We start from the raw sequence: 12,297 nt of genomic DNA, 5'->3' as shown, positions 1-12,297 counted from the left end.
ATCTCCCTACTGGGGAATGCTTAAGGTTTTCAGAAGGAGAAGAGAACAAAAGAATATTAATTTGCCCCGCTCTCCTGTGGTGATACCATATGGTCCCTCCCTCAGTTGAGAATCCCTGAGGTGATATATATTGGATTTTCCCTCAGATGAGTGCCTTGGTCCATTAGCTGGTTTTCATCCAGTGTGGACTTAGCTGTTAAAGACAGCTGAAAGGCAAGCAGGTGCAGGAAGCCAAGTGCAGTGATGATGGTATATGCCCTCTCCACCTGTAGCCGGAGATCGATTCTGTGAGTCGGGATGGGCTAAACTCGGGTAAAGCTAAAAAAAAGGAGGGTTTGCTGTTGGAATTCCTTCATCCTCTAGTCTCCGTGAGGTGATTGTCACTTTGCTGCGAGCAAGAAAGTTCTCCACTTCCTTGGTCTATGTGCGGGTTTGGCGAGTGTTTAAGGGTTGGTGTGAACATTGAGGGGTTGTTCCTTGTTTGGTTAAGGTCCCGCTCATTTTGGAATTTTTGCAGGATGGCTTGAATAAAGGATTGGTCCTTAATTCTTTGAAGGTACAGGTAGCGGCTCTTGCCTGTTTCAGGGGTCAACTGGACCCTTGTCGTCTCATCTAGAAGTGGCCCATTTCTTGAAAGGAGTTAAAAGATTTCATCCTCCCTCATGGTTACCGGTGCCCTCATGGAGGTGTAATCTCATTTTGGATTTTTCATCAATGCAAAAAATTTCCTTGTGTTTATTGACCTTGAAAACAGTGTTTCTGATGACAATTTGTTCATTGCATACAGTATCCAAGCTGCAGGCCTTATCTTGCTGGGAGCAGTTCCTTCAAGTGACTCCAGGGGCAATACAGCTGTGTACTGTTCCTTCCTTTTTGCCAAAAGTGGTCTCAGATTTCACTTGAACAATCCATTTCCCTGCTGTCCCTGGATAGGGAAACAAATGCGGAGGAATGTTGTTTGTTGTGGTCCTTGGATGTCAAGAGACATATCATGGGGTATCTGGAGGTTTCTAAGCCTCTCAGGAGGATGGGTCATCTGTTTGCCCTCCACAGTGGAAGCAAACAAGGCGAACCGGCTTTGTGGGCTACAATAGTTCGCTGGATTAAGGAAGTAGTCACTGCTGTGTATGTGGATGCTCATTCCACTAGGGCTCAGGCAGTGTCAGGTGCAGAAGTTAGATCGTTGACTCCCATCGACATTTGCCGAGCTGCAACATGTCCTTCATACACATTATCTTCTGGATGTGCAGGCCTGGGAGGATGCAGCCTTTATACATGCAGTTTTGACTGGACTACAGGCAGCCTCCCACCCTATTTGGGAGTAGCTTGGGTACATCCCACTGATTCTGCATTCATTTGTCTAAATTTATTTATTTATTTATTTAACATTTTTATATACCGAGGTTCTAGAGACAGAATCACTAAGCACTTCGGTTTACAGAGAACAATTGAAATGACTGAAAGTGAGTCTTACAGAGAACAAGGAAATGAATAACTGGGATGTTACTCAATTTAAAAACTCATTATGGTATAGAAACCTTAAATAACAGAATCATCAATAAAAGAATGGTAGTCAAACATGTAACAGTTGAATAAAATGATTAGAGTAATATGTGATTAAATCTGAGGTTGTTTAGTCGTGAAAAACATAATAAACTGAGACAGGGAGGATAGGAAGGATTAAGTCCAATTAATCGTAGGCAAGGGTGAAGAGCCAAGTCTTGAGCCTTTTTTTGAAAGTAATTGGGCATTGTTCAAGTCTAAGGTCTGAAGGAAGAGAGTTCCAATGATTCGGGCCAACTGTGGAAAAGGCTCTTTTATTTGAAAATGATTTAATTGGAGGTGTTTTAGAGAGCCTTGTTGAGCAGCTCTCAATGGACGGGAAGATGAATATAGTTGTAAAGGGATCCGGAGGTCAAGGGGTATATAAATGATAAGAAATGATAAACTACTACTTACCTGATAATTTTATTTTCTTTAGGACAAACAGATGAATCCAGCTTCCCGCTCTTGGCTGCTGAATGATTGTGCTGTGGCTTCCTGTGTGGCTATGTGTTTTCAGGGATTACTGGTAAGTGTTACTCCAGTCCCAAAACTAGTATTTATACATTTTTTGTCTGAGCTCAGTGTTGGCTGAGTGCTGAAATGGTTATCTGTTATTAATCAAGTTTTGTTAGTCTGTCCACAGTTGGCTTTTGCAGAGAATACTGGAAGGCTGATGTCACTACAGTGGTATATATACAGTGATGTCAGCTTTGCTCAGTCTCCATCTGCTGGTAGAGGTGCATAACCCACTGGTTCTAGATTCATATGTCTGGTATTAAAGTATCAATCACTAGAAGACAGCGTGAGACCCAAGTTAAACTTCAAAGTATACTATAAGGAAACACTTTCCCATATGCCAATATATACTCAAATATGCCATCATTATAGACTCTACCGGTGCTGAGACCTTCATTGTCTTATAAATAATCATCCTGCAAAGTTTATAATTTTCTCAAAAAGTATTTTTTAATAATTGCATTTTAAAAATTATCTTTGCCTAAAGAATACATGTCCCATCCCGACACAGTCCGCATTTCGAAACAAGTGTTTCTGCATCAGGGGGTAATCTCGTTGCAATACATTGCACCTTTCAATTCTGAAAAAAACAGGAAAAAATGTTTATAAAAGAATACAGTCCAATCACAAAGATAATCTAAATGTCTCTACTCATACATTGAATGACAGCGTTAGCATGAAATGGTGCCAATTTTACCGGAAGTGGGGATTGCATGATTGACATATAAATAGGAAAACTTCCTTAGACGTTAAACCAGTGACGTAAGTCTAGAAAGCAGTATTTCGTGATTAACCATATCAAAGGTGAGAGAGAGAGCTAAAAAGATGGATACATAAGATGTACCTGCATTGAATCCACAATGAATTATGTTGATGCTTGATGATTTATTTATTTATTTATTTATTTATTTAAACAGGTTATTTCTTCCCTGTTCTTTGTTTTATCCAGGTTATTATTCCCTGTTCATTGTAAAACAAGACTTTGTCTATGTTATTTTGCTGGTTGTAATGTAAACCGAAGTGATAATTAATCTTGTTAATTGAACCTCGGTATATAAAAGTTATAAATAAATAAATAAATAAATAAATAAATGATAATAGCATTTCTGTGCTATGGTTATGAAGTTGGTCTCCTAATTATATAATTTTAGCTCACTGAATTTGCTTATCTTTTAAATATTAGTTTCTATGGGCAGTTAGAGTTTTGTTAAAAATTGTATTGATTGTATTATTTTATTACATATTATTTTAGATCTGTTTAACCTCTGTATTAAGTTTTTCTTTTGGTTTTTAATGTCTTATGATATAAACCGATATGAAGCTTTTACGAATATCGGTATATAAAAAGAGAATAAATAAATAAATAAATAAATAAACAAATAAAGCAAAGTTGATATTAAGAACATAAGAACATAAGAACATGCCATACTGGGTAAGACCAAGGGTCCACAAACCCAGCATCCTGTTTCCAACAGTGGCCAATCCAGGCCATAAGAACCTGGCAAGTACCCAAAAACTAAGTCTATTCCATGTTACCGTTGCTAGTAATAGCAGTGGCTATTTTATAAGTCAACTTAATTAATAACAGGTAATGGACTTCTCCTCCAAGAACTTATCCAATCCTTTTTTAAACACAGCTATACTAACTGCATTAACCCCATCCTCTGGCAACAAATTCCAGAGTTTAATTGTGCGATTAGTTTTAAATATGCCACATGCTAACTTCATGGAGTGCCCCCCAGTCTTTCTATTATCCGAAAGAGTAAATAACCGATTCACATCTACCCGTTCTAGACCTATCGTGATTTTAAACACCTCTATCATATCTCCCCTCAGCCGTCTCTTCTCCAAGCTGAAAAGTCCTAACCTCTTTAGTCTTTCCTCATAGGGGAGCTGTTCCATTCCCCTTATCATTTTGGTAGCCCTTCTCTGTACCTTCTCCATCGCAATTATAACTTTTTTGAGATGCGGCGACCAGAATTGTACACAGTATTCAAGGTGCAGTCTCACCATGGAGCGATACAGAGGCATTATGACATTTTCCATTTTATTCACCATTCCCTTTCTAATAATTCCCAACATTCTGTTTCCCTTTTTGACTGCCGCAGCACACTGAACTGACGATTTCAATGTGTTATCCACTATGACACCTAGATCTCTTTCTTGGGTTGTAGCACCAAATATGGAACCTAACATTGTGTAACTATAGCATGGGTTATTTTTCCCTATATGCTTCACCTTGCACTTATCCACATTAAATTTCATCTGCCATTTTGATGCCCAATTTTCTAGTCTTACAAGGTCTTCCTGAAATTTATCACAATCTGCTTGTGATTTAGCTACTCTGAACAATTTTGTATCATCTGCAAATTTGATTATTTCACTCGTCGTATTTCTTTCCAGATCATTTATAAATATATTGAAAAGTAAGGGTCCCAATATAGATCCCTGAGGCACTCCACTGCCCACTCCCTTCCACTGAGAAAATTGGTCTAACACGGAGTGTTCATCGAGGAAGGTTGTAAGTTACTTTAACACAACTGATTCAATGATTTTGTATTGAAAAGGAAGAGAGGAGTTAAGGCAAAAGTCACAGAAATCTGGATTCTTAATGGGTTTCTTTAGAATTGGAGTGACATCAGCAATTTTTAGAAAGTATGGAAGAGTACAGTAGACAGAGAAGAATTGACAATTGGCAGGGCTATATCCTTTTTAATGGCTTTAAGAAGAACAAAGGAGCAGGTGACAAAGGATGAGAGGAAGGTTTCATATTTTAGATTATTTGTAACATTTCTGTACTGGTGACGGTATGAAAGGTGTCCCAAGTACAGATGGAGGAAGTAGTTGAGATAGTTGGAAGTAAAGCTGGAAATGTTTGAACTAAATTTTGAATTTTTGATTGAAACCATTTCCCAAATGAATTGCATAATTCTTGTGGGGAGCTAGGATCAGGATATTTATGGTTGTGGCTATGATGCATTGTAATTGATTTGACGGTATTAAATAAGACTTTAGGATTGTTATTGGATTGTTGAATACATTTTGAGAAATAAGCATTTTTAGTGGTATTGTCTAGGGATGTGAATCGTGTGATCGATCGTCTTAACAATCGATTTTGCTGGGGGGGAGGGAAATCTGATCGTCATGGTTTGTTTTTTTTTTAAATCGTAAAAAATCGTAAATTGGGGGAGGGCGGGAAAACCGGCACACCAAAACAACCCTAAAACCCACCCCGACCCTTTAAAACAAATCCCCCACCCTCCCGAACCCCCCAAAATGTTTTAAATTACCTGGGGTCCAGTGGGGGGGGGGGGGGGGTCCCGGCGTGATCTCCCACAATCTCCCGCTCTCGGGCCACGGCTGCTTTAATAGAAATGGCATCGGTGGCCCTTTGCCCTTACCATATGACAGGGCAAAGGTAGCACCGGCACCATTTTGGTTCCTGTCACCCGACATCACGAGTGCAGGAGATCGCTCCCGGACCCCCGCTGGACCCCCAGGGACTTTTGGCCAGCTTGGGGGGCCTCCTGACCCCCACAAGACTTGCCAAAAGTCCAGCAGGGGTCCGGGAGCGACCTCCTGCACTCGCGCCGTATTGCCAATATTCAAAATGGCGCCGGCGCTACTTTTGCCCTCACTATGTGATATGGGTCCGGGAGCGATCTCCTGCACTTGTGACGTCGTAGAAGCCTCTCATAAGGGACTTTGTCAAACGCCTTCTGAAAATCCAAATACACTATATCTACCGGTTCACCTTTATCCACATGTTTATTAACCCCTTCAAAAAAATAAAGCAGATTTGTTAGGCAAGACTTCCCTTGGGTAAATCCATGTTGACTGTGTTCCATTAAATCATGTCTTTCTATATGCTCTATGATTTTGATCTTGAAAATAGTTTCCACTATTTTTCCCGGCACTGAAGTTAGGCTCACTGGTCTATAGTTACCCGGATCACTCCGGAGCCTTTTTTAAATATTGGGGTTACATTGGCCACCCTCCAGTCTTCAGGTACAATGGATGATTTTAATGATAGGTTACACATTTTAACTAATAGGTCAGAAATTTCATTTTTTAGTTCCTTCAGTACCCTAGGATGCATACCATCCGGTCCAGGTGGTTTGCTACTCTTTAATTTGTCAATCTGGCCTACTACATCTTCCAGGTTCACAGTGATTTCATTCAGTTCATCTGACTCATCACCCCTGAAAACCATCTCCGGAACTGGTATCTCCCCAACATCCTCATCCTCATCCTCATTAGTAAACACGGAAGCAAGGAATTCATTTAGTTTTTCTACAATGGCCTTATCTTCCCTAAGAGCCCCTTTAACCCCTCGGTCATCTAATGGTCCAACGGACCCCCTCACAGGTTTCTTGCTTTGAATATATTTTAAAAAGTTTTTATTATGAGTTTTTGCCTATATGGCCAGCTTCATTTCAAATTCTCTCTTCGCCTGTCTTATCAATGCTTTACACTTAACTTGACAATGCTTATGTTTTATCCTATTTTCTTCAGATGGATCCTTCTTCCAATTTTTGAAGGATTTTTTTTGGCTAAAATAGCCTCTTTCACCTCACCTTTTAACCATGACGGTAATCATTTTGCCTTCCTTCCACCTTTCTTAATGTGTAGAATACATATGGACTGCGCCTCTAGGATTGTATTTTTAAACAATGTCCAAGCCTGTTGAACACTTTTAACCTTTGCAGCTGCACCTTTCAGTTTTTTCCTATTTTCCTCACTTTGGCGCTCACAAAGGAGCATGCTCCTTTGCTTGCACTCCTTTATGTGGGTGCCTCTGGCAACCTGGGCCCAAATAATTTGGGCCGTTGCCCCAATAATGTCAGGGGGATGGGACTATCACCGCCAAAGCGGCAGGTTCCTTACATGGAATGAAGCTGTAACGAGGGCTGAGACAGCTTGCAGGAGCAGCAGCAGGCACAATCCAGGCAAGAGATGGTAGGCAGACAGTACTATTTTGGAACATTTCTTGACAAGCTTTTGGGAATTTCAATCTCTTCATCATGTCAAAGTAAATTGTAAACCTGTATGATTCTGAAACATTCCTCTGTTGCTGCTTTTTTTTCTCATGCTGCACAAAAGATATTGGCCAACTTGGGAGATGGTCGACTCTGTCTCAGAGAGATTTACTCTGGTGGCCAAATTTTCTCCACAATTCCGAATTTTGCAAGACTGAGGCTCAGTATATTGACAAGCTGCTTTAATTTACCACTGGATAGCTGTAGCAATTATCTTGTTGATTTAAAATATAGTTTTTCTAAATTAATAAAGCAGAATGACCTAACCTCAAAGAAATGAAGCAAATGTGCTCCCTTCCCCCTCTCACCCCACCTTACAGATCTTTATTTTGGCCAGAACTGGTATTGGAAACAGATGTCCTGGAGGTGGGATCTTCGTGCCATTGCAAAGTAACAGAATTGAAGAAAAATACAAGAATAAGTTGTGCCCATGGGAAGAAAGATATTCAGTGCTTTAAAAAGAAGAAAACATCTGCTGTTAACAATGGCTCCGCAAAATCTGTAATGCTGCTTGCTAAGCAGGCAGCCACATCAGTAACACATTCTCAGACTTGTTTTTGGCGCAAAAAGGACAAAATATGCCTTAGCAGCCATTTAATACAGCAGTATTTGAATGCCAGATATTTTTATTTTTCAAATTATGAGACTAGCAAAGTCTTAATAGTTGTAGAGCTCTAAAATCAATTGTCTTCTCTTGTGTCAAAATCTGTTATGGAATTATAGTAAATTTAAGAAGAAAAAAGAACAGTCTGGGAAAAAAATCGTATGGAAAACTGCATAAAATCTTGAAACTTATCAAAATAGTATTTGGCAACCAAGCTATCTAAATGTCTATTCATGTTTAAAAATCAGTTGATTTAATCATTCACTCTCCTGTTTACTGAGAACGTCTTTTATTTCACTCCAGCTCCTCATGTAGCAGGAAAACGGACCTCAGTGCGGTGGAATGCCATATACTATCGCTCTGCTGAGGGCTTAGGGCATACTGGATGCACAAAGGACGGCTGAACTATTTTAGCTTACATCTTTAACCTGTCCAAATTGGGTACATCAGATATCCAGAGTTAAATTGAGACATGCTGCAAATTAGGGATGTGCAGCAGGGACGGATTTGTCCCATTCGGTATTCGTATTTGTTGGGACCCCAATCCATTGCATCCGTTCTCGGGGGACCCCGATCTGTTCATTAGTTACATATGTATTTGTTTCCCAAAGAAAACCCCATCCCAACCCTTTAAATTGAATTAACTACAACCCCCCACCCTCTTGACCCCCCCCAAGACTTGCCAAAAGTCCCTGGTGGTCCAGCGAGGGTCCTGGAGCGATCTCCTGCACTTACATAGAAACATAGAAACATAGAAATGACGGCAGAAGAAGACCAAATGGCCCATCCAGTCTGCCCAGCAAGCTTTCGCACTTTTTTTTTTTCTCTCACATACTTATCTGTTTCTCTTGGCTCTTAGTAACCTTTTTTTATTCTATTTCCCTTCCACCCCCACCATTAATGTAGAGAGCAGTGTTGGAACTGCACCTAAGTGAAATAGCTTAATTTAGTTAGGGGTATTAACCACGGCAATAAGCAAGCTACACCCATGCTTATCTGTTTATTCAGACTGTGTAATTCAGTCCTTGTTGATTGTTGCCTGAATATAGATCAACCTTTCTTCATTCTCCCCTGTCGTTGAAGCAGAGAGCCATGCTGGCTATGTATTGAAAGTGAAGTATCAGTCTTGCTCCCCTGCCGTTGAAGCAGAGAGCTATGCTGGATATGCATGAAGTGTCAAACTTCCTCCCTGCCGTTGAAGCAGAGAGCTATGCTGGCTTTGCATTGAAGTGAAATATCAGACTTGCTCCCCTGCCATTGAAGCAGAGGGCTATGCTGGATATGCGTGAATTGTCAAATTTCCTCCCCTGCCGTTGAAGCAGAGAGTTTTGCTGGATATGTGTGAAGTGTTAAACTTCCTCCCCTGCCGTTGAAGCAGAGAGTTATGCTGGATTTGCATTGAAAGTGAAGTATCAGGTATTTTTTGGTTTGGGGTAGTAACCGGTGCCATTGGTCGGCCCCTGTGACATAGCAAGGGCAAAAGCTATCGGCACCATTTTGAATACTGGCAGCTGAAGGCCCGAGTGCAGGATATCGCTCCAGGACCCACGTTGGACCACCAGGGACTTTTGGCAAGTCTTGGGGGGGGGGGGGGCAGGAACTCCTGACCTCCCCAAGACTTGGTCCAGTGGGGGTCCTAAAGCCATATCCTGCACTCAGGCCGTCGGCTGCCAGTATTCAAAATGGCGCCAATAGCCTTTGCCCTTGCTATGTCACAGGGGCCGACCAATGGCACCGGTAGCCCCTGTGACATAGTAAGGGCAAAGGCTATCGGCGCCATTTTGAATACTGGCAGCCGACGGCCTGAGTGCAGGATATAGCTCCAGGACCCCCACTGGACCACCAGGGACTTTGGCAAGTCTTGGGGAGGTCAGGAGTCCTCCCCCCCCCAAGACTTGCCAAAAGTCCCTGGTGGTCCAGCGTGGGTCCTGGAGCGATATCCTGCACTCGGACCTTCAGCTGCCAGTATTCAAAATGGCGCCGATAGCCTTTGCCCTTACTATGTCACAGGGGCTACCGGTGCCATAGGTCAGCCCCTGTCACATGGTAGTAGCACAAGATGGCATCGGCCGTCCATTGCTCCTATCATGTGACAAGGGCCAAGTAATGGAACCGGTAGCCCCTGTGACATAGTAAGGGCAAAGGCTATCGGCACCATTTTGAATACCGGCAGCCGACTGCCCGAGTGCAGGAGATCGCTCCAGGAACCCCGCTGGACCACCAGGGACTTTTGGCAAGTCTTGGGGGGGTCATGAGGGTGGGGGATTATTCGTTAGTGATACGTTGTATTCATGGGGGTTTACCATATGTTTTGTGACCCCCACGAATACAACGAATATGGCATATATGTTGCGGATTGCCAACACGTTGCAAACGAATGCACACCCCCTACTGCAAATCAGTTTTGATGACTCCATGGCATTTACAGGTTGGCAATAATAAGTTTGCCCCATTAACCTGTCTTCATTGCTAATGATCATCCCATCTGCCAACCACAGAGTGTGACCACTTGCAAGGTTTCTCCTTATCCTGGACAGTCTTTTATATCATCCTTCTTTGTACTGCCCCTCTGTACTGAAGAGTAAATGTGGTGCGCTATTCATAAGACATTCCATAGTATTGAAAGACATCATCCTGTCTATTGTGGGCTTTTCTCCCTTCAGGTGGCAGTTTTTTCTGACTTAAAATTCTTTTCTTAAGTCCCAAACCAATTTTTCACTTTAGTACACAGGGGTAGAATACCTTCACAGCTCACTATTAAATATTTAATAGCATGCCCATTAACCTATCTGAAATCATTTCAGGCTTCTTTTTTTTCCTACAACTGCCTTCACTCTGCAGCTCCATACTCCCTCTTTTATTTTCTCCTACATCATCTCTCCTTTTGATCTATGTTTCTTAGGCTAGCTGCTCTTACCTGTGCACCTCTCCTGCATTGTTAATTCCATGCTTCATGCTTTTCATCTTGCGGCACTGAATACCTAGAACGGCTCGATTCAAGTCCCCTCCTCTAAAAATATACCTTTTTGAGAATATAAGAACATACAAAAGTATTATATGGGTCAGATCAATTCTAATTCAGGTTACTTCAGTGAGATACTTTCTCTGTTGTTCATTCCATAGATATAGGAAGTGGTGATCCCTATGCCTGCCTGGCTAAGAAGTATTAAATGGACATATCTTCCAGATTCTTGTCCAAACATTTTGTAAACTCAGCTGTGCTATTACCCCATCATCTTGCAACATATTCCACAGCTTAATTATGTGTTGACTGAAAAAATGGTTCTTAAATTTGTTTAAAATCTCTTCTACCTGTTAGTTTCACTGAGTATACCCTAGTTCTACTAATATCTGAAAGGGTAAATAATAATTCCCTGTTAACTCATTCTGTACTACTCATGATTTTATAAACCTCGATCATGTCCCCTCTCAGTGATCTCTTGTCCAAGCTGTAAAGCCCTAACCTATTTAGCCTTTCTCCATAAAGGAGCCATTCCACCCTTTTATCAATTTTGTTGCGAGCCATCCAGGCTTCAGCTTCCACAGCACCCACACTCTTTCCAGCAGCAAAGGACTAGAAGGCTCATCTGCCTACTTCATATCAGCCATAGAAGAAGACTTGAGAAGAGACTGCTCACCATCCAGGCTATAACTTCCATAGCCCCTGCACTCCTTCTAACAGCAGAGAACTGCAAGGCTCATCTGCCTACAACTCCCAGCAGAGGGCTCCAGAAGACATTGCTCACCATCTAGGCTTCATCTTCCAGAGCCCTCTCATTCTTTCCAACAGCAGAGGACCAGAAGGCTCATCTGCATACCTCCCCAACAGTCCCAGAAGAGGATACCAGAAGATACTGCTCACCATCTAGGCTTAGCTTCCACAGCTCTCTCACTCTTTTCAACAGCAGGCTCATCTGCTTTCTTCTCCTAACAACCCCAGCAGAAGACTTCAGAAGACACCACTCACCTTATATACTTCAACTTCCACAGCTCCCACACTTTCCAACAGCAGAGGACCAGAAGATGCACGTCAAACAGGTATATGCCTCAACATCACCTCTTATAAATTTGCAACAACAGATGTGATACACTAAAGCATTTAGCTTTCATAAAGGTAACTATGATAAAATGAGGAAAATAGTAAAAAGCTGAAAGGAGCAGGTACAAAGATTGAGAGTTTACATCAGACATGGACACTGATATAAACCCAGACCAGATATATTCCATGCATTAGAAAATGTGGAAGGAAAGCTAAATGACTACCGTCATGGTTCAAAGGTGAGGTGAGTGAGGCTTTAATATGGAAAATGGATCCAAATGAAGAAAACAGGAAACAGCATAAGCAATGGCAAGTTAGATGCAGAGCATTGATAAAGGAAGACAAAGAGAAGTTGATAAGAATCTTGCCATGGAAGCAAAAACTCATAATAAAAACTTTTCCATGTACTTTTGACGTACAAAGCCTGTGAGGGAGTTGGTTTGGCCATTAGATGATCAAGGGATAAAAGGGGAACCTGGGGATGAAAAAGCAATAGCAGAGACAATAATGGCCAAATTTTTAAAACCCGGCCGCGCCAATATCGGGAAATATGC

At 41.6% G+C, this 12,297-nt stretch overlaps 1 protein-coding gene across 1 annotated transcript in view; it reads right to left on the bottom strand.

Moving 5' to 3' along the window:
• The window catches only part of KERA (keratocan), a 46,108-nt gene extending 34,539 nt beyond the window's left edge, over positions 1 to 11,569 (bottom strand). Inside the window, 2 exon segments of the mRNA XM_029597532.1 lie at positions 10,622 to 10,726; positions 11,451 to 11,569. Of these exon segments, the coding sequence (XP_029453392.1) occupies positions 10,622 to 10,726; positions 11,451 to 11,569 (224 nt within the window).
• Between the last annotated feature and the right edge of the window lie 728 nt (positions 11,570 to 12,297).

This window comes from Rhinatrema bivittatum, chromosome 4 (assembly GCF_901001135.1).
Source record: "Rhinatrema bivittatum chromosome 4, aRhiBiv1.1, whole genome shotgun sequence".
Classification (NCBI taxonomy): domain Eukaryota; kingdom Metazoa; phylum Chordata; class Amphibia; order Gymnophiona; family Rhinatrematidae; genus Rhinatrema; species Rhinatrema bivittatum.
This window is presented reverse-complemented; position numbering and strand designations above follow the sequence as displayed.